The sequence below is a fragment of the Malania oleifera genome, chromosome 6 (genome assembly GCF_029873635.1).
Source record: "Malania oleifera isolate guangnan ecotype guangnan chromosome 6, ASM2987363v1, whole genome shotgun sequence".
Lineage (NCBI taxonomy): Eukaryota > Viridiplantae > Streptophyta > Magnoliopsida > Santalales > Ximeniaceae > Malania > Malania oleifera.
Genome location: NC_080422.1, coordinates 102272901 through 102296621, shown reverse-complemented (window position 1 = coordinate 102296621; position 23721 = coordinate 102272901). Strand labels below are relative to the sequence as shown.

Below are 23721 nucleotides of genomic sequence, written 5' to 3'. Positions count from 1 at the left end.
CTCCCCCGGATGACGTCTCCCGCACGTCTGACATATTGGGAAGATCGGCGTACCCTGATTCCCCTGAGGTCCCGTCATCTGCCTCTGATCTCCCCTATCGCAACCTCCTCTCCATGGACCCCTACTGGATCCAGCCTGAAAGCCTTGAGGCGCAGGCCTCTTCCTCTGACTTTGAGTCGCTATACCCCTCTGAATACCACTCTCAATGATCGCAGCTCTGTCAACAATCTCCGTAAATGTCTGAGCTCTAAAGCCAATCACCTGCTCAAACAAATTCTGTCTCAATCCCTCCTCAAACTTCCTTTCTTTTTTCTCTTCATCAGGTGCTAGATGTGGAGCAAAACGTGACAACTCGATAAACCGAGCCGCATATTGGGATACGATCATCTGCCCCTGTACCAAATGCATAAACTCTGTTGCCTTCGCGCTTTAAATGATAGTAGGGAAATACCGCTCGAAGAATAGCTCCTTGAATCGGTCCCACGTCACTGGTACTGTGTCACGACCAGCTCATTTTCACATTTTTTTTTATTTTATATATAATAATATCAACATCACACATCTCTCATTCCAACTCAGCAGGTCACAATCCACCTGAACCCGTGGGTACTAGGGATACATTAGAACATACAGCAGAAGCTTGCGTAGCAGATAGTATAAAATTATATACATCTCATCATAATGTGCAATACAACATACCATAGTACTACAATCACTATCTCTCCGTATATACATTCCAAAAATGGGATCTAGGGACAATTCCCACAAAACCCAACTATCCCTACCAAAAACTTAGCTTTCCAGAAAGGGCTGATAATCCACACTATGTCAGCGGGGCTTTTCCCGTTCTCCTATCTGAGGCTCCTGAAAAGTTAATGAAATTTAGGGGTGAGACACCTCTTAGTAAGGGAAATAAACTAATACCAGTGTGTGGCAACATGAGTATACCGTGTTCTACATATACCATACATATCATACTCAATACTATTTATCAAATCTGGGAAAACATATGTATATCAAAACATGGCAGAACATACTGCATTTTCATAAACATTTCTCATCTCATATCATAATAATAATAATAACATAAAAACCATCCTGGTAGGTTAGATGGCTGTTGTCATGTATTACCCCCACATGACTGGGTTATGTCGCCCGAAGGCGAGACTTGACAATGGTTGGCCTACCACTGCCAAGTCAATAGTCTAGTTTGTAAGTCTGATGGGTCTACCCAAACTGGTCCGTACACCAGGGGCGATAACAGCACACTTCTTGAAAATAACCACATCGACCATCCAATCTCACACCATTCCGTACAGCGGTGTTAACACAGATATCATGATCACGAAGACCATGGACACATAGCAACGGTATCGTGCAAGTGCTAGCCTAAACCAAGCCAACCAGGTTCTGATATCATATACATATACTAAAACCGTGATACATAGATATCTCATATCACTCATTTTCACATCGATCATATCATTTGCATATATATACGTGTATCATGAAAATCATCGGCCCGTACGCCGGTATTACACATTTTAACATAGCTCGGCCCATACGCCGGCAAATCACATAGCCTAGCCCGTACGCTGGCAAATCACATAGCTCGGCCCGTACGCCGGCAAATAACATATATATAAAAATATATCGGCCCATACGCCATTCTTTTTTTCCATCATAAAACCTATATCATCCACATTCCTAGAAAACAATATTTCACAACATTTTATACTCATGCCACACAAACGGATTTTCCACATATTCAACATACGATCATTTTCACAGTATTTTGCAAATATAAAACATATATATATATATATATATATATATATATACATACACATTTTCCATAATACAAAAGATAAATATATATATATATATATATATATATATATATATATAAGCATTTTCTCAAAAACAGAAACTAACTTAGTTTATCCCCTTGCCTGATTCCTAAACAGCCCTTAAGAAACTCTTCCCTGCACCCGCAGGGTTTCCGACTCAATACCCTGAAAATGAAATTCACCAGAACTAAAGTTCAGTATTTTCGTACATACAACATTTTCTATAACTATCACTAAGTCAAATTAGGCTTAAAAGCCTTACCTCAACTTAGGGAGGATTCCCAACGTTCCCAATCAACACCCCTGGAAACGAAAACTCTCAGTATTAAACTTTAATATTTTAACACGCACAACATTTCTTATAACTAGCGCAAGACCAAATATGGCTTAAAAAAGCCTTACCTCAACTTTGGGGTGATTTCCAACTAGCTTTCTCCCACGATCCGCTCCAGCAGATTTGGAGAGAACTCCACCAGGAGCGTCGTGGTGACTTCGGATTTTCGATCCGGCGTAAAAATAGCCCAAAAACGAAGAGAGAGAGAGAGTGGGCAGAAGGGGAGAGAGAGAGAGAGAGAGTGTGTTAGCTTCTTTAAGAAGCTTAAATTTTCTGGATTTTCATATATATAAAACAAAGGATTTCGTCGATGAGCCCGTTCTTCGTCGATGAGTCCTTCAAAAATTTCATCGACGAGACCCTCTATTCATCGACGAAATTTAGGTTGCCTCAGAACCCCTCTCGGTATTTTCTCGTCGACGAGCCCCTGTATTCGTCGACGAAATTCTTAAAGCCTTCGTCGACGAAACTCTGTGTTCGTCGACGAAGCTTGGCAACTTCCTTCTGTTCCTTTTTCCAATTTTCCTTTCTTTATTATTTAAATTTCATTTAAAATCCGGGTCGTTACATACTGGAACTGGTCTCTATTCATCTATTAGTCGCGTTGATCTCCACCAACGCTTTGCCTCCCCTGTCAACTTAAATGCTGCAAATACTACTTTCTACTCATCCGTACAAGGAAGCACAGCCAGTGTCTCTTTGATATCCTAGACCCAATTTTCAGCTACAATCGAGTCATCTCCTCCACCAAAGGATGGGGGCTTCATCCGCGTAAACTGCTCAATCGAACAGCCACGCTCCCCAAAGCTCTTGGCCATCTCAGCCATCACCTGCTGAGTGACGTTACGCAGTACGACATATGTATCTCCTCCACCTATGCTGGAAGGTCCTGGCCTATCCTCCCCAGCATACGTGCCACTTCTTCCTGGGTCCATCCTGAAAATAAGAAACACACTTAAGCACCTTATCTCCTATACAGACCTATCATGTACCAATTCAAGATTAATTACCTTCCCTGACCTTAACTCAATATCTAGTTCTGTCATCTATACACACAACTCGACAATAATTTACTATGGTTTTCCTGGAATAGTCATCCCAGGAAAAACACAGAAACCACCACAGAAATCCCGTATCTAGACAACCGAACAGACCTCAAATCCTTTTCCTATACTCTGGTATTGCTTCCACCACATTCTAAAGTCTACGGAACCTAACAACCTAGGCTACAGATCTCAAATCCTTTTCCTATACTCTAATATTACTTTCGCTGCATTGTAAAGTCTACAGAACCTAGCAACCTAGGCTCTGATACCAAATTGTAACGACCCGCTATTTAACTTAGGTTTTTTTTTTATACTGTAACATTTAAAATGTTCTAATACCATACTAGATTAAACCCAATCATCAACCTAAGCAGTGAGAAGCAGAAATCAAATAAACATAATCATATGTAATTATATACAATACCAAAGTGCTAAAATGTTTCCCAAAATATACAAGCACGATAGTTCCCCAAAATACCCTCGACTGGTTAAGGCTATACAAAAATACGCCAAAACAGATACTCACTCTCTACTGACAGGGCAGTACTGAAGCCCCTTTACCTGCGAGCCTAATCTGCTCGCCTAACTAGATCACCTGAAAAATGTTAAATTAATTGGGATAAACCAACACTCAGTAAAACGAAATATGCTATTGCTAGTGTGTGACAGATGAATTACAATATTATGAAAATCTATTACTATATAATCATGTATCAATGACTCTGTAAATACAATACTAGTAATATAAACCATCATCTTTTATCTGTTGCTTAACATTTCTATACTTTAGGCTTCTACTCAAAATACTTCTAATAAATATATATATTTTCTGTTTCTGTAAATCTGTATAAACATAGTAATAACTGAAAACTTCCCTATGGATAACTGTGTGTCATGATTTAACCCCTTATGATAGGGTTGTGCGGCCTGTAGGCTGGATCTACCCTGACTGGCCAACCAGGAATAAATCACTATACTCCATAGATCTGATCAGCCCTCCTCTACCCATATCTGATGGGGAGCCTGTCCACTCGTGGGCTATATGCGATCGACCTTTATATCACGTATTATCTGAATAGGTGGTTGCACTCTATAAACTGTATGTAGCTACGGTACCATGCTCTGTAAACTGTATGGTCCAAAAGGATCAGATACTATATAATACATCTCTATATACAACTATTTGTTTTACCATGATTCTGTAATAACTGACCATGATGCTGTGATAAACTGTGTCTGTATCTACTGTATTTTCTGAAATAAACTGTAAAACTATATGTCATGGTACTGTAAACTGTGTCTGTATCAACTATATAATCATGGTATTCTGTAATTACTATAAAACATATCCACTCTCCGTATATTCTGTAAAACATAACTCAGGAAAATACTATAAAGCATATTTCTATACTATATCTATATTCTCAAGCCACACAGTAACTTTAAAACATATTAATCATATTTGACAAACTATATAAATCTCTGCTGTGAATAATACTCTGGTAGAACATATATATAATTTTACACAGAAATCATACTCAAATAACTTAGCATAGCATATTTCCCTTACCATATTTCTTCTAAAATCCCCCTACTGTAACGGGTCCTACGTCCGCAGGGTTCTCCACTTAACACCCTGAAAACCATAAATCTTAAAACAAAACATTACTATTTCTACGTCTATTACATTTCTTACAACTGCTGGAAACCCAAATTCCGAATAAAAGACCTTACCCTAGATTTGGGATGAATTCCGACTTCGTTCCACCAACGATCCGCTCTGGCAGACTTGAAGAGAACTCCGCTAGGAGCGTTGTGGTGGCCTCAGATTGTCGATCCGACGACTGACGGGACCGAAATCGAAGAGAGATAGAAGAGGGGCCGTATGAGAGAGAGAGAGGAGAGAGAGCAGCACTGCATTTCTGAATTAATCCGAAGTTTTGCACTATTTATACTGCGGGATTCGTCGACGAGCCATGTCACCTCGTCGACGAGCCATGTCATGTCACCTCGTCGACGAGTCCTATAGAAAGTTCGTTGACGAACCTACACCTTCGTTGACAAATTTCAGACTTCCCAAAAATCCTCTCTTGGTATCTTCTCATCGACGAGACGTGACCTCGTCGACAAGGTCCTGAAGAACCCTCATCGATGAAACCCCTGTGTTTGTTGACGAGGCTTGGAAAAATTTCTAGGGTTATTATATCCAAAATGCAATGTCGTCGATGAACGCTTCGATGAAGTCTACTGCCTCCTTCTGTTTTTGTTCCCATTTCCCTTTTTTTTTTTTTTATTTAAATAACATTATTCTTTGGGTCGTTACATATGGAGTGTTATTTTTCTATACTATACTATCTCTGATACCACAATTATCAATGAAAGCAGCGAAAACCATTTAAAACTCAAATATATTACTGTTGGAAATTATGTGATCCTAAAAGAGGGGGGGTGAATTGGATATTAAAAATTTCTCCTAGGTTGAACTCAATTTGCAACCAGTATTTCACAACCTAGGCTATGTCTAAGCATTCCCAATAATCAAGTATAAAACAACAAAACCAAGCCTTATTCCCACTAAGTGGGGTCAGCTATATTAATCATTTTCCGCCAATTTATGCGATCGTAGACCATTTCTTTTGATCGATTCAAGTATATTAAATCCTTACACACTATCTCCTCCAAGTTATTTTAGGTCTACCCCTACCCCTTCTACTGCCCCCCACAGTAACTAAGTCACTCTTCCTCATAACTGCACTATAAGGCCTACGTTGCAAGTGTCCATACCGTCTGAGTCGTCCCTCCCTTATCCTATCTTCTATAGGAGCTACACCTAACTTACCACGAATATGTTCATTCCTTAATTTATCTTTCAATGTTATACCACTCATCCATCTAAGCATCCTCATCTCGGCAACTTTTACTTTTTAGATATTATGTTTCTTCGTCACCCAACATTCCGATCCATATAGCATAGCTGGTCTTATAGCTGTCCTATAAAACTTCCTTTTCAATTTTAAGGGTATTCTATGATCACATAGCACACTTGAAGCACTTCTCCATTTTACCCAACCTGCTTTAACTCTATGCATTACATCATCTTCAATTTCTCCTTCAACTTGCATAATAGATCAAAGGTATCGAAATCTACAAGTGCTATTTATTTCTTCATCATCAAGTTTAGCTTTGTCTCCAATATTTCTCCTATCATTGCTAAAATTACATTTCATATATTCTGTTTTATTTCTACTTATCTTAAAGCCTCTAGATTCCAAAGCTTCTCTCCATAATTTTAACTCAACCTCTACTCCATCCCTAGTTTCGTCAATTAATACAATATCATCTGCAAATAACATACACCATGGAACCTCCTTTTGAATACTCTTAGTCAATTGGTCCATCACTAAAGAAAAAAAGATAAGGACTCAAAGTAGATCCTTGATGTACACCTATGGTAATTGGAAATTCTCTAATTTCTCCATCTATAGTCCTTACACTAGTCATTACTCCATCGTACATATCCTTAATGACATCGGTATACCTACAACATACACCCTTTTTTTCTAAAACCCACCATAGAACTTCCCTAGGTATCATATCATATGCTTTCTCAAGGTCAATAAATATCCAATAATCAAGTATGCAATCAATAAATTAAATACTTGCATACAATCACCACATCATATCCCATTTAATCTTCAAAGCGTTTATGTGAAAATGATTAAGCCATGAAAGTAAACATACACGTAAGACTCATATCTCATTTAAATAAATGGCATGTATGCAAAAGTAATGATAGCGATAAATGAACAAGCATACATATGTGGAAATTAAAGTGTGTGAATTTAAATGAGAGAGAGAGAGAAACACACGATATTTGTTATCAAGGTTCGGCCAAACCAGCTTACGTCCTGTCTTGTGCATACCCCCCAAGGATTCCATTAACTCTGCTTACTTAAACAGGCAAAGCAGAAGCCGTTACAACCTCTCCTTACGGCGCGAGGTAAACCGCAGCTCAATTACAAGGTTGAACCAAACTTGTCTCCCTTACAGGGCGGAGACTCCCCAGTTCAATTTACGGGCTGAACCCAACTGGTCTCACTTACAGGGTTGAGACTTCGCAGTTCAATTAACATGATGAACTCAACCGATACATTAAAAATAACATTTTTGTACATATTACAATGCTTTTGAGTATAAGCAGAGATGTACACATTAAAACTCAAATACATGCACTCTCTTATGATATGAAATGTGCTTAGTAGAGAAATGGTGTTTTCTCAAAACAATATTTTCAATTTTCGAGAACTGATGTGTATGATAAAATACTCAAAGATATGACCCTAATAAAATTCTCCCAAAAATATATTTCAATATAGGAGAACCTAGGGTTTGCTTTTCAAGTAGTTTTTGCACAAATAAAATATATATAAAAAATAAGTATTATGTTCTCTTATAAATATTTTTGCAAATAAAGAATATTTGGAGAATCTAGGAATTTAAGCTCAAGAAAATATTTGTGCTGTAAATAATTGTCTCCCAAAAATATTTATCAAAGAAATAACCGGGAGAAAACCTAAGCAATACTTTCAAAAATGATTTTTGAGAAATAAATAACAAGTGAGAGTATATGCAAATTAAATGCCTAAAATAAAATTCTCTCTTCAAAAATGATTTTGAAATAAACAAGTAAAAGAGAGTTGAAAGAGATTTGCTTTAAAGATTTTGCCCCAAAAATATGATTTTAGCAATAAAACTTGATTTGGGGGAACTTTGATTAACAAAATATTAGAGAGAAATTTAGAGTTAATCAAAGTTGATAATTTAAGCAAATGAAGGGGTATATATAAAGTTTCAGGAAAATATAACCGTTGGGGACATAGAGGTCATTTTAGAAAAAGATGAATGATGTTTAATTAAAATTAACCTCGTTTACCTGCTCTAAAAAATTAACCAACCCAAGAGGTTCGGTTGACCAAGGGTAAGGTTCAGTTGACCATTTTATAAAATTGGTCAACCAAGACAAATTTCAACTATAGGTTTGGTCAAACATCTCAGGGCAATTCTAAACTTTTCATAAGTTCGGTCGACTATGACTTAGGTTTAGTTAACCGCTTATATGGTTCGGTCGACCAAGGCCAATTTGAACTACAAGGTTTGGTCGACCAAGTAGTTGGGGTGTCAGAGATTTATGGTTTGGTTGACCGAGGACGATGCGTTCAATAATAGGACAGTCGACTAAGAAAATTCAAATATTTAACTTTCACCCATTTGGTCGACCAAAGCGTTTATAACGCAAATCGGTCGATCGACTGAGGCTTAGTCAAATTTTTTATTTTCTGGCCTACGATCTGTTCGGTCGACTGAGCTAATTTGTGCATGGTGGGCTTGTCGACTGAGGCTTCACAGCACATGCCTCACGTGGCAGGTTCGGTCAACCGAGTCATTTAGTACATAAGGGTTCGGTCGACCGAGGCTCTTTAACTAAGACAAAAATCCAACGTTGGTTACCCCGAACTTTTTTGTATGATTTAGTTGTTAAGAAAAAGGTTTTCTGTGAAGTGTGCTGGTCCTTAAGGTCTATCTACGGTCATTCTGAGTTTTCATCGATATCATGCAAATGCATGCATTATTACAAACCAAATAATAAAAACTAAATGCAATACAACTAAAATCAAAATGTCTTCTTCTTTTGCTCTTCACTCCATGAAATGCACCAGTTGAAGTAAGCTATATGTTTTCTGGCTTCCATTTTCCTTTATGTGTGTGTTGAATAGTAAACATGTTCAAGCACTTAAAAACACGCATAAGTAACTTGTATTTTGTTAGCATCAAAATAGGGATCGGACTCAAAAAGCCAACAATTACCAGAGTACTAAACAACCACAAACATAAGTATCTCCATATAACGTTATTTCAACCCAAAGATCAAAATAAAACATAAAAAGTTCCATGTCTTACAATCACTTAGTATAGATACAGTAACTAAATCCTTCCCGAAGCTTCCTAAACTCGATCTCCTGCAGGTCCTGAAAAGTTTAATCATTCATTGGGGTGAGACACCTCTCAGTAAGAAGGAATAGATTATCATCAGTATGTGACTAACATGAGTTTCAGTGTAGAAAAAATATAACCATTACTTTAACTTTAAGGAAACTGTATTTAAAACTGTAACTCACGCCTATGTAATTAGATATACGTACTTTTCAATCCATTCATAACATAGTTCTGTCATTATACATAGAAGAACCTTTTTGTCTAACAATCATGTAACATCATGTATTCACCCCGCATGATTGGGTTGTGCAGCCTGAAGGTTGGACTTAGTCTGGGTGATCAGCCCAAGGCTAAGTCAATTAAGTCATTTCTGTAAGTATGACTTGCCAACCCCATGCTGACCCGTACACAAGAGGATAACATCCCATGCTGACTTGTATACGGGAGGGTACATCCTTATGCTGACTTGTATATCGGGAGGATACAATCCCATGCTGACCAGCGTATACAGGGAAGGAACACTACTCTTCTCTAGACAAGTCGACTATCTCATACCAACACTTTTTCTCAACAGTGTGGCTGCACTATACTTCCTCTAGTAGCTTCGGTATCGAGCATTCACCATAATTATTTATCATTTCCGTGGTCCGTATACCACTGTACCATTTATCATTTCATTATTCGTGGATTCTCTTTAACAATTCTAGTAAAATTAGTGTAATACTATACATTTCTAGTACAACATCATAAAAATCACCATAAATGTCATAACAAAAATTAATCTCATGCCACACGATTTGGATATTAATTCATACTTTCATAAATTAACCGAGGAAAAGGATGTCATAGTATACTTGTATATTTTGCTGAAAATACAGGTATGATCATCTCCCCTATTTAATTCAACAAAGATATATTTCTAATGAAAACAGAGATAATCAACCCTATTCACTTTATATTTTCCCAAAATACCATTATAATACCAAAACCCTCATTTCAAATACCTTATTCATTCTGAAAATCATTCATAATATTCCTGTAATCACATACTCCGTTTTAAACGATTTAGTTTCTGAAATAACATGATATAATCTATTTCCTTTACTTTTACTCAATTTTAAGCCGTTGAATTTTGAAATACAACTATCATAATAATCATATATCCATATACTGCAGTTTAATCTGTTCAATTTCGAAATCAGGCTGACATAATCTATTCCCCTTACATGTTTTTGAAAATATGTCTATTCCACTTGAAAGATGGAAACCCTATCTTCTTGAACTCGTCATGGGAAGTAAGCCGACAAGCCGAAAGAGGAGAGAGAAACGATTGGGGAGCGAGAGCGGACTCTGGATGATCTTGGGAGAGAGAGAGAGAGAGAGAGAGAGAGAGAGAGAGAGAGAGAGAGAAGAGAGAGAAAGAGAGAAGTTCATAACTATAGCTTTAGAGAGAGAGAGAGAATATGAAATTTCTAAAAAAAATATGAACTAACTTCTATTTATAGGCAAGCTAGCCCGTACAAAACCGTCGACGATTTTCTTGAAACCGTCAACGGTTTGGCCCTGTGATCCCTTTATAAAAGCTCTCAGTAGTTGAAACCTTTTCCTGAGATTTTTGAAACCGTCGACGGTTTGGTCTTGCCAAACTGTGCCCTGTTAAAACCGTCGACGGTTTTTTCCTGAGCCTCCTGAAACCATCGACGGTTTGGCTTGTTCCAAACCCTTTTCCTTCTTTCGTTTTTCTTTTCTTTTCTTTTCTTTTTATCTATTTCTATATTATTTTATTTCCTGGGTTCGGGTCCCTACAATCTCCCCCCCTTATAAAAAATTTCATCCTCGAAATTTGCTAAAGATAACTCCAATTAAAATCTATCATGAACTCACTAGATTTAAGTTAAACTCGTAAACATCCCAAATCAAAAACTGATAATTAATACGAATGAATGGATTGAACATCTTACTTTAATATCCCTTGCTACAATCCCAATGCTCAACAACTCTACTTGTCATTTCCAGTCCCCCAAAGTCGAAACGCGAGTTGTTAGATACTTCCCAGTAGTCTAGATTTAGCTACAAAATTTCTCTTAACTAGGACCTTGTCATTGATTTTAAATTCAACTTCAAAACAAAGGTATCCTAAGCTTTCATTATGCTACATTAACACCTTACTTCCCAACTACAGTTCCTTCAACCTAATTTACACGACCTTCATAAGCTTATGCTTGTAAAATGAGAAAATCCCATTTAAGAACCTAATTACGCAAAAATACCATCTCCCTTAACACCCTAAAATTTTTGCTTCCTACGCAATAGTATCCTAAAACTCTATAGATTTGCCCACCATAGAAATCACCATACAAAAACAACAAAGATATCATTCATATCTATTCCCCTTACCATTTATCATTTCATTATTCGTGGATTCTTTTTAACAATTCCAATAAAATCAATATAATATTATACATTTCTAGTACAACATCATAAAAAAATCACCATAGACTTCTTAACATAAATTAATCGACGGTTTGGCCCTGTGATCCCTTTATAAAAGCTCTCGATAGTTGAAACCGTCGACGGTTTGGTCTGTTCCAAACCATTTTCCTTCTTTTTCTCTTTTTTTCTTTTCTTTTAGAAAATACTAATTTCTCTAAAATTTTAAAAAATTTACGGACCCTTAACTTAAATTTTACAAAAAAAAAAAGAAGCAAATTTCCCTAAGGTTTCAAAAATCACACTTTCCCTAATGTTTAATTTTTAGAACACCTATATTAAACTTCTCTTTTTGTCAAATATAAAGAAAAAAAAATTTACACTTTTTGATAGATATTAGAAAATGCCCGTAAAATTTTAAATATGGTCTTTAAAATTTTTTAAATCTCAAAAAGGGTTCATGATTTTTTTATTTTTTATTCTTGTCAAAATATTTTACCCAAAATATGACATGTTACTGAGTCAGCGAGTCAGTGGGAAATAGGACATGTTACTGAGCAATAATTAGAAGTGTTTAATGAAAGACAAAATGGTTACGTTACTGATTAGCCATTTTGTACCAACCACAAATCAAGACAGGCCCCCTAACTACTATTAATCATTATCACTAACAACACCCTCTATCCTAATTCCCTATAAACAATTAGACAATGATTAATGTCTGTCTTAAAGAATATGGGCTAACTGATCCATACCCCTTAAATCCATTAACCCGAATACCGATCTAAGTTTTTGATTCATCAAATTGAAAGAAAATCAGTAAAAATAGTCAAAACAAATTTCGATTAATAGATAGTATAAGTCGTATTTAACAACTGACTAAAATTAAATAATAAAATCACATATTTCGTGTCAAACTGAATCAAGAAAGTGATTAATCAATTTGTTTTTTATTTAGGACCACACATACTATGAATGTGATACTACTCACATATTTAATGGGATGGAACCTCATCTGAAATACAATTCTTGAAATATTGAATATTGCCAAAAAAGAAAATAATAAATAAAGACCACATCACATGTGAGTAACCCAAGTTTGAATCCAACAGCTTCACACCTCACCCTGCTCAGACTCGCCGCTCTATATGACCCTTCCATTCACTACTCAGCCCCCACTAAAGAAAAAAAATATAAAGAACAAAAGAATTCATAGTTTGGGCCCATATGACATAGCCAACCTTCTTAGTGTGAATTATATACTAATTAGGTAAAAACATAATCAGAGAGAGAGAGAGAGAGAGAGAGAGAGAATTTTCATTTATTGAATGTTATCTAAATGGGTTCATTATGTTTGATAACAAACATGAATTTTGAATTTTGAATTTTAAATTTAAATTTAAATTTGAATCAACTTAAAAAAAATTTATACAATTTATATTATATTTTATCCAAATTTAATGTAAATCTTCTTCAAATATAGAATTAATCTGGTTTATTTTGGAGAAACCAAAATCAAGACACCAATGCTCAAACCAAACTACATGAACATAAGAGAATGAAATCGAGAAAAGAACTTGCTTTTGCTATACATACAACTCATTTTCTATCTAATTTTTTCTTGGGAGATCAAAAAAGAGAGAATCCAAACAAAAGACAGAAGCACAGGCGCGCGCACACAGATGTATATATGAAACAGAGATATAATGAAGATGATCACCTGAAACTGTGTCTAGCAATTTACGTACTGAAAGAACATGTACAAGTTAATTAATGAGAGCACTAGGAGTGGGGATGAGCTTGGGTGGCTTTGGGTTGAACTGGTTTCCCAAAAATGGCACAGAAGCCGCAACCAGAGAGCTTTGGGGAAGGAGGGTCGGTGGCTGCCGGAGGCCCCTTCACCGTCCGATATGCGGCGGCGGATCTGATTACGGCGCTCCGGGATGAGCTTGGCTCTCTGGGTTTTGCATTAATCTGTGTTGCTTCCTCTTGTCGGTGCTGCTCTGCTTTTGGCTTCTCCTGATCTTGCTCTTGTGCAATCAATTCCCCAGATAAGAAGGACTTGTCATCCCACACCAAGCCTGATGATCCTTGTCTTCTGAAGGATATTTCAGACCTTTGCAGACCTGCCATCCTCTCTCTCTCTCTCTCTCAATGAAGTCCAGCTGCTCTGTGTCTGTGCGTGGCGTAGTTTGGAATTTTTCTTACAAGTATAGAGAGAGAGAGAGAGAGAGAGAGACGGAGATGAAAATGACAAATGAAAAAGAGGGGAGAATTATCAATAATTTATCATGTATGTATATAGAATAGAAACAAAACACCAGCATGGTTGAGAAGCCAAATTACAAAATCCTCCCCACTACATTTTTAATTTAACAGTCTTCAACTCCCTGTTCTCGCTGCTACCTGCCGCCTCATTACAGCCTGTGATTTTGTAAAGTTATTGACATTGCATTCATGCCATTAACTTCAAAAGTAACATCAAATTAGTAGTTCCACAATCCTTCTCTCTCTCTCTCTCTCTCTCTCTAAAAAAAAGAGTTATTATTATGGACAACTTTAGGAATAGAAAGGAACTGTTGATTACTTGATTTTAAAATTTGATTTTTACTAAACCCAAACAAACCTAATCATAAGAGGGAATACAAATGGATTGTTAACACCACCTAAAACATAGGGAGGGCGACTTATCCCTAAAGGCTGAAATTATAACAGCAGATCAATTTCTTATATATATATATATAAAGGTATCAAAATTCCTTTTAAGCCCAAAACCCAAACAATTCAGGAGGCAAAAGAGCCTTAATTCCTATAATTTTCCATGTGTTAGGGTTGGCCCTACGCACCTGAACTAGGTATAGTTAAGCTGGTTAGCACACAGTGATGCGAACGCTCAAAAGGGAGCATGATGGGGTAAACAGGGCTTATGCCCATCATTAGCAATCATTTGATAACAAAAGTGGTAATCATTCTGTGTAATTGAGTTGGACCATTCTCCAGACCAAAAATAGTTTTCAATAGGGTGAACATAGAACCAGATCCCACTTGAAGCAATTAGAATTATGGTTAAATACCGTAGCACATCTTCAGACTCCTTACCTCAAATATCTTAAAAATAATGGTAAGAGAAAAGAGTAATGTTTCTTTATTTATATATATATATATATATATATATATATATATATATATATATATATTTTCAAAACAATGTTTGTGCACACAAATTTACGAAAATAAAGTGTTCGGCAACCCTCACCACGTGGGATCATCCTCTGAGCATCACTTGTTAATTCGTATGCTACTGAAGTTGATAAATTGGTTTAGCTCCAAAGAAGGAAATATATATATATATATATTATACAAGGTACTGCTGCCACTGCACCATTTATCTAACACCAACAATTAAAAGCAATTTCTTGAAGCAGAGAGTTTCCAGCAGACTAACACAAAGTTTATCACTGGGAAATTGGTAAAATATAACTGATAATATGTCCCTCAAAAAAACTTTTGATAATAAGCTCAGTTGGCGGGGCGTTGATACTTGAAGATACCAGAACTGCTAGCCAGAACAAAAACCATGGAGCCATCAACAGCTTTTACCCAGAGTTTCTTTTTCATACAAAATGCGCTAACTAGAAGTGAGCAGTCAAAAACAACTATACAGGAAATCAAGACAAAGCTCTCAATCACCTCTGAGAAAATCTATATATGCAGGTGCCAGTACGCTGCCTGGTCCAAGTTAAAGTCTCGCATTCACAAATTAGGTTGTTTGGATGCTAATAGAAGGGATCTTGAAAGGATTTTTAGCACGTGCTGATGGGCTCCTTCTCGAGGGCCCGATGGGCCCTATTATCTTAACCGACTAATGAAATTTAAAAAGAAGAGGAAAAAAGAAAACTATCTTCACCTACTAAAAGAAATGAAAGATCCCAGCAGACAAGTTCACGATCAAGAGAGCATGCTAGGTGGTCATGTCTTTTTCAGCTTTGTGCAATATGATTGTTTTTTCAGCTTCAACAAATGTTGTCTTCCTCATCCAAACCCAGCTTCCCTTTTTCCTTGAGGATTTCACTCAAAGGTTTGGGACCCTGGAAGTCGGCTACAGACATTCTGCTTGGATCCGCCCTTACACCAAAGCAATCCCCACTTTCCATAGCTTTTCTCTTCTCTTCTTTGATCTGGGCAAGGGACTTGGGTCCGGTAAATGAAGAGGATTCTGAAGTGTATCTCCTTTCCCTTGTGGGTGGTTCCCTTGAAACTTCTGATGGAACAAACTGCATCTTAGCCTGCCTCTTTTCCTCAAAATGGTGCCTGGGCCTATTCAGTCGCAAGCGCCTTAGCCGGTCTTGCCGGTTGACACCATTTGAAACAGATTCCTTCTCACCAAATGATCCAATCATGTTTCTTCCTACTTCTGAAGCTAATCTTCCATGCAGCCGCTGACCTGCACCATGCCTTCGAGATCTCTCCCGATTTCGACCAATAAGACGAGGTGAGTCGTTCCTCCTAGAGAAACGGTTAACCGGATGACCATCAATCATCCTGTGTTTCCTGAGATGCTCTCGAAGATCTACACCATTCCGGCCATTCTCAGCCATTCCCACTGGCAATAATTTTCTCTTTCGAGACAATATAGGATCTGCTATTCTCTGCCTCATGCGCCTGGGAACTTGGCCATATTCAGATCTATGATCATAGTCCAAACGGTCATAAGAATCATATATCCTGTGCTCACACAAAATTTCTGCATCCGAATATATGGAATCATACTCGACCCGATCTTCAAAATCATACCTCAAGAAGTGGTCATTGACCTCCCTTCCCTCCCTCTCAAGTGCTACAGCGTACTCTGGATCATCCTGATAACCCATATCGTCTGATCTATTATCCACAAGGACATCAAAACCTGGAGATGATTCCCACCTCTCCTCTGGCTCAACATGGCCATCCACTTGCTCATCTGAACTCTGATCTGAGCAAATTAGTGATCCGCTTTCAATCAATCCTCCTTCTGGAGGCAAGGATTCTGACTTTATTGGTGCAGCTTCCTCAGACTCAGATACTGATGTCTGAGGATAGGCACTTTGCTTCACAACTTTATTAGGCACTGATTTCTGGTGAACATCATTAGGCTGAAACTGAATTTCCGATGCTGCCTTTTGAGCAGTCTCAGATAGATTAGGATGTGTTTCATTTGGTACATGACGGATGTCACTTCCTACAGATGTCTTGTTGTCTAAGGATGGTGCATCAGCACCTGCAGATGTAGTTTTTACCGATTTCCAAGCAGTACTACCATCTGGTCCGTGCAAAAAAGAGCATTGGTCGCCTTTATTGCAAAATCCGTTGAAGTAAAAGTAACAGGGAACATTGGTCTTGTTAGTGGTTGCAGAGGATTGTTGCGAAGGAGCGGCAGCAGATTCAAGCGACCCTTCACTGTGCCCATCCAATGGCTGTGGAAAAACACATCAATTAAGAGAACCAAGGGACAACAATAAGCTGGAATATTGAACATCACAAACACAAACATAAAATGACAACTCACGTACAGAACGCGTGGAATAAAGGAAAGCTCTATGGCAGAAATGAAAAAAACAAGGTATTAAAACACACTTAGAATTCTCCAAATTCATCTGATGCCTTCAATCCCCTTAGTTGAAGTTTTGTGGCAAGCTATATGAGAAAAGGGTTTGGGCAGAGCCAACCCTTCCATCTCTTCAAATTCCCTTTTCAAAATATTGGCGAGTGCACACATGAGAGCAGACACTGAGAGAAGATGACAACCAGTTTTTTTATCTGGATAATCACAGCAGATGCCTCTCCATATGAAGTGGTAATCTGTCTATATCAGAACATCCTCCCCAGATGACTAGACCCTTCAATTGCAAGAGCTTCGTACGCTAACTGCACTCCAAAGCCCGGCATATTGACTGGGAAACTGGGAGAGCAATTTTTACAAATATCTGCCTACCATTATTGTTCCAAAAAACATCAAACAGTTCGAGGAGAAGTTTCTGCACACCTAACCAGCCCCTTATGTGAAAGTGATGCAAGACACCATTGTCAATACTTGTCACAAATATCAATGTGCCCCAAAACAACAAAAATGAAAAATTATGCAGCTCCAACTCCAAAGACAATAACATGGAACTGCCAAGAATTCCATTGACACATGCTACAATGCTGCATCTTTTTGCATTTGGAAAAGTCCAAGTACATCTAAAAAGAGTTAAGACAGCCAAAATCTTATCCCAAACTACTATACTATAGTGGAACAATAGTACCTACTTAATTAAATCCATGTCCTAAGATTTCCATCAACCGATTTGAAAAAATTCTACACTTAAATAATCAATTAACCAAAATAATTTAGGGTAATCTGGTGAGATATAATAATAGAGAGTGATAATAATATATATTATGAGGGGATTGTTGTCCACCCCAACAAAATAGTGAGGGTAATTTGTTCCAAAAAGTAGGATTCCCATGGAAATGAGATTCCTACAAAATTTATCCATGAGGGAGGAGGGGAATGGGATGTCCATCTTTTTTGGGAATCCTTTCATTCCCAGAAATATGAAAATTCTTGCCACATCATATTCCAATGCTCAAATGTACATGGGAATGAGATGGCAGAAGCATCACATTCTAGGAAATCTTTAAAGATGCCACAAACCAAATGTCCCCTTAAAGAATGTCAATAATGCCTAATCAAACAGCAATCTCAGCAAAGACCAAACCCAATACATTTCCTCACAAACCCAACTAATTCCTCTATCAAATCATCCCCCTTGCACATCTGAACAGTTTAAGGCATGGAACCATAAGATAGGACTCACAGACTAGCAACTCATGATACCACAGGGAAGAAAAGAGAGAGACAGATAAAAATGAATTCATGGACAAAATTTCAGAGTCCCTTCTAATGTCACTCTCCAACTCTCACAATCAACCTGCAGGTCAACACCAACCCTCACACCCCCACCCCCCCAAGGGGGGCTGCGCAGGCCAGCAAAAAAAGAGGATAAAAAGAAATTAATAGATATCCCAATTCCCAATCACCCCTACCTCTGTCCAAAAAAAAAAAATCATCTAAAACAAGTAATCTCTGAGGCACTGAATTAGATACTAATATTCATAGGATACTAAAATGCATGCCAAATGCTTCCAAATTATATTAGAGACTTCAATAATGCATCTTAACATGTCCACAGCATGTCCTGTATATATAAAATACATGCATATACAATTATATGTTGCTATAATGATGTACCTATGCATGTATGTAGATGTTTTGACATTTAAATACATCAAAGCTGCATTTTGGAGCATGGTTTTGAAGCCTGAGATTTGGATGACTTCATATAATTTTGTATGGTGGCATGTTCAATGCAGAGAATTCCGAATCCATGGCCCATGCATTGCTCAAACCCAGCAAAGGCAATAGCTAAATAATTAAAGAAATCAACACAAGGTATGGCAAATAATTATAACATATTTAAATTCATGCATTTCTACTCTTTCATATTCTATTCGAGTCCCCTTTGATGCTCGTTACATGTGTTTGTCTTTGGATGGAAGCTGGTAGAATTTGATGACTCTGTGCGTGTACAACCGTCATTATTTATAATAAACTGATATCCCCATACTCATATTTTGCATTCCCATATCTGTATCCATAGTTAATGCAAGGTGATATTAAAATTCATCTTGCCAATTTAGCATCATAGAAAATACCTGACCAGAAACCATACTTGATGAACCAAGATAGCAATAAACCCATCATAACTTCTAAAAAAACTGTACTCAACTCTAGTACTTGACATAAGTTTCTGGAGAAATTTCTGCTACAAAGTATAACGTAAATAAAATCTAAATCAAAACAAACAAAAACTTAAATCAATTCTATCTACATGTTCCAAATATTATGATTTTAATAACATGCAAAGCGTACAATATTACATCATGATACTACCAAAATCCCTTATCTTTTTAGGATCCTTCTAAGGCATTTTATGATTTTGAGGAGACAAATACAGCGAGGGTCAAGAAACAAATTTTTTTGTCAGAATCTATAAACACAGTAAACCATCCACTGCAACTGCATTGTTCCAAAGCAAAAAAGTTCTCCTCCCCAACACTAAGACACCACAATTACTATGGCCGCACCAAGATCCAACTTTGGTAGCACAAATATCGTTTTTAGGTGTCTAAAAGTGCTCTAGCTATGAAGCTGAAAACCGGAACATACTAAGTTCAGATTATTTTGTAATTAGATCACAGGGTGAGCCACCCTCTTGCACCAAACCAATGGAATCAATACAAGAAAAGAACTCCAAACATGAGGTGCAATTAATACATTGCACCCCCTTCTTGAATCATATCACACCACAACGAAAATAACTTCAATGCACCAAAGAAACTCCTTTTTCTAACAACCCTATCAAGCCCAAGCAATGTAGAATTTTATCTGAAAATTCAATTTGCCCCCAAATCACAAAGCAAGCTTGTTGAAAAGCATCCTCAACATTCATGAAACTGTAAGAAACATCCCTCTGGCTTCCAAAACACCAATCAAGACTATAGCGGTTCTACAAACTCAAAATAACAGTTTGCATCCCCAGCTAAGATTCCTGAAGCATCACTATGGTAATCATTCAAAACCACTTCTACAATAGCAACTATGTTTTATGAATTTGAACCATATACATTTTCAGACAATGCACAAAATTGAGTGGAATAAAGCGAGAACTACCTGACCCATGAAGCCACTTCTTACTTGAACCACTCTCCACCTTTCACAGAGTCAACAGCAACACTAATTATGTTCCTATTTTTTCCCTGTACTCCTCAACCTCATTGCTCAAATGACATCAAAACTTTAAAACTAGAAGGGACTCAAAACAACCTTTTCCTCGTCACCTAGCTCATCTTCTTTAGGTATCCCATTAACAACAGGCTATAAGACCCCTTAAGAGCCTCTCCATATAAGAAAATAATTCCCATCCCAGATCCATTAGAACATGTTAGACGAAATTTCGAACACCCGGCACGTACTGACTTTTTCCCCTGAGATAAAATAATTGAAAGTTTACATTCTAACAAAAAAAATTCAGTCTCCAACAACAATCACTAACCCCCTAATCCACTTGGCCACCACCTCCCAACTGATGCACTCACTTTGCTAATTCCTAATATAGCAATAATGAAGCTAATTGAGTCATCAAGTGAAGAACATACCTGTACCAGCAATACATGCACAACACACACACACAAGCATGCTGGATATCATTCAACCACTTGAACTGCAAACTGTGTTAGAAACATCAAATCCATGTTACACCAACACATCCATTTCAATCTCTTCACCTCCTTGCTAATATGTAATTCTAGGAGATCTTCAAAGCTTCATTTACATTCAAAAACATATTTTTGGTCCATCTAATTAACTTATAATATAAAACTCCACAAAAACTTAGTTATCATGCATAGAAATGTTTTTCAAGTATAGTTGCCATAAGTTTAAAAAGCTTCTAACAAACTACACATTCTTTTACACCTACAAATGTGGGGTCTTCGATATACTACTGAATGTTAAAAGAACTGAGAATTCAAATTGATCAATAAAGATTTCCTAACTCTGCTGTTCTTGCTACCAGCTAGACATAGAGACCACACCATTCAGAGACATGTCAAAAACCAGGATGATAATGTTTATATTTATATGAATCAAAATGCAAATATGACACTCCAGGTACAAATTCCTCTGCTTTAGCAGCACAACCATTTATCAAATTGGAGTTCATGCAACAACCTAGCACTGCAAACCAATTAAAGAATTACACCTAAAAACTGCAAATGGGCAGAAGGGCTGTATCGCATAGATTCCAGGTTTATGCCACTTCATAATCAAAATGAAGGATCAGATGGAATTAGAGCTTACAGGATGTCGAAAAGCACATGTTGGATTAAGGCAGTTCCCTGCCAACCAATACCAGCAATCCCTCGGGTTAAGCCTCGCTATGTCACTGTGCCGATACTCACAATCAATACCCTGAAAAGTAAATAAAATATCCCATTCAATTAGTGCAAATGAAAGGCAAAATAGAACAATCGAGAAAATAAAATTTGCACTGAACAAATCCAAATGCTTCATTCTCCCCTCATTTAAAGGGCAATAAATACAGCGTTCCATGCCATGTGAAAAAGATGAACGTATCCTAAGTATTGCTTGAGACAACAGGGATAAGTAAATGGAGAAAAACAAAAAAACAAGACCAAGAATTCTCTCTCTTGATCAACAATTTTGAAGCTTCGTTTCTGACGGAGAACCAAATGAGTATATAAGATCCCAGTCACCTAGCCCCCCACTCTTCTTCAAGCTTGACACAATTATTTGTGTGTGCATTTTGAGTACATAAATCTTCTACAAAGTAAGTAAATCTCGCCCACTTCTACAACAATTTAGAACAATTTGTAACTTCTATTTATCCATAACAAAGGAAAATTAAATTTTGATCCATGGTCGGTAGAAAAAGAAAATCCATTTCCACATAACTTCCAAGTCAAAGGACCAAAATTTACCAAAAAACTTCAATCAAATAAAAAAGACGCTAGATCTTTTCATTAAAAAAAAAAACCCTAAAGCTAACATCCTCGATCTGAACTTTCGCAACAATGAATTCGGGGACAAAGATCAAAAAACAGAGCCATTTTGCAGCAATGCGAGCAAACGGAACCGCGAGAAACAAATTAGGGTAAACAAATCAACAACAGCCGAAACGGGTGATCGCAAATGACGAACCTTCTTGCAAGTAAGGGGTGACGCCAAGAAATATACGCAGTCCGTGTTCCGTTTCTGCAACTCATCCTCCATATTCGACGGAGGAATGCGCACAGGGGGCGTTTTCTAGATGGAGATCAAGAAGTCACCATGAATGCTTGGGTTTGCTCGCATGGCGCGGCAGAGCGACCAATCGACGACAGAGAGTGGAAGGGAGCGTGAGGGAAGAGTTATTGTGCGCTTGGGTTTTATAGTCCTTTGGCAGTTCCCTGGGGTTTAGTTTAGATTGAGTTTCTTTTGCAATGAAGCTCCTGATTTTTTGTGTATTCCTTATTTTCACAACTTATTTTTAGCTATTTGCTTTTTCCAGCCCCAAAAAAATTGGTGGATTTGCTTCAATGTTCGTAATGAATCTTAAAATTTAGATTTAAATTTTCATGAATTTGTCAAAATTTTAATTTTAATTTTAATTTTTTACAAAATTTTATCTCAATTTATACAAATTTAAATTTATTTTTAATGGGAGATTTACAGTATTATTTTATTCTACCTATTTTTTTTTCTTTTCTCACATTATTATTTCCTTCCAAATTATTTGTTTGTTCATATTATTGGTGTTTTTCTTTTATTAAATTGATTAAAATGACCATTTTACCCTTGTACGGTACCGAAACAAGGAGGAAAGGATTATACCTTAGTTCCAAGAAATTCACCAATTTGAAACCATCTTTATATATATATAACTCGGGGACTCCGGTTACCATTGCACCACATTGGATACTATGATGTGATACCAAACACAAAAGAGTGAAAGCTGCAAGTCCATTGACTCATCTCTGGTAATTTACTGTCGTAATGCCTCAAGGGGGAATCGAACCTGTAACTTTGAGGTCTCCAAAGTCACAAGTTCGCTCTTATCACTTGAGTTGGCCTGACTGGTGTCTTCTTTTGAAAATGTCAAAATTATCCCTATAACCTGACAATTGTTTCAAAGTACTCCTTTAATTACCCACAACTTATTTAAAATACTCTTATAATAATGTCAAACTTATTCCTATAACTACTCATAATTATTTCAAAATACCTTTATAACTATCTATAATTATCCAAAATTGTCATTATTTTATCTAATTTTTTATTATTATCTTTATAATTTTTTTAAAGTTTTAAAAAATAAAAAATCGTAAAACACGCACATAGTGCGTGACCATGGGTTGTGTGTGTGTCTATATATATATAATTTGATCAAAAGTTTTTTCTTGTCATTTCTCATTAAATATTGGG

At 37.0% G+C, this 23721-nt stretch overlaps 2 protein-coding genes across 2 annotated transcripts; both read right to left on the bottom strand.

Moving 5' to 3' along the window:
• Positions 1-13213: 13213 nt before the first annotated feature.
• On the bottom strand, positions 13214-13787 carry LOC131157227 (uncharacterized protein At1g15400). Its single transcript, XM_058111212.1, has one exon. The coding sequence runs from the start codon at positions 13785-13787 to the stop codon at positions 13437-13439; it is 351 nt and encodes a 116-aa protein (XP_057967195.1). The 3' UTR covers positions 13214-13436.
• On the bottom strand, positions 13214-22706 carry LOC131157226 (zinc finger CCCH domain-containing protein 34-like). The gene is made up of 3 exons (XM_058111211.1): positions 22459-22706; positions 21598-21708; positions 13214-17107 (listed from the first exon to the last, which is right to left on the bottom strand). Exons 1-3 carry the CDS (start codon positions 22528-22530, stop codon positions 15668-15670), a joined length of 1623 nt encoding a protein of 540 aa, XP_057967194.1. The 5' UTR covers positions 22531-22706; the 3' UTR covers positions 13214-15667.
• Positions 22707-23721: the final 1015 nt, after the last annotated feature.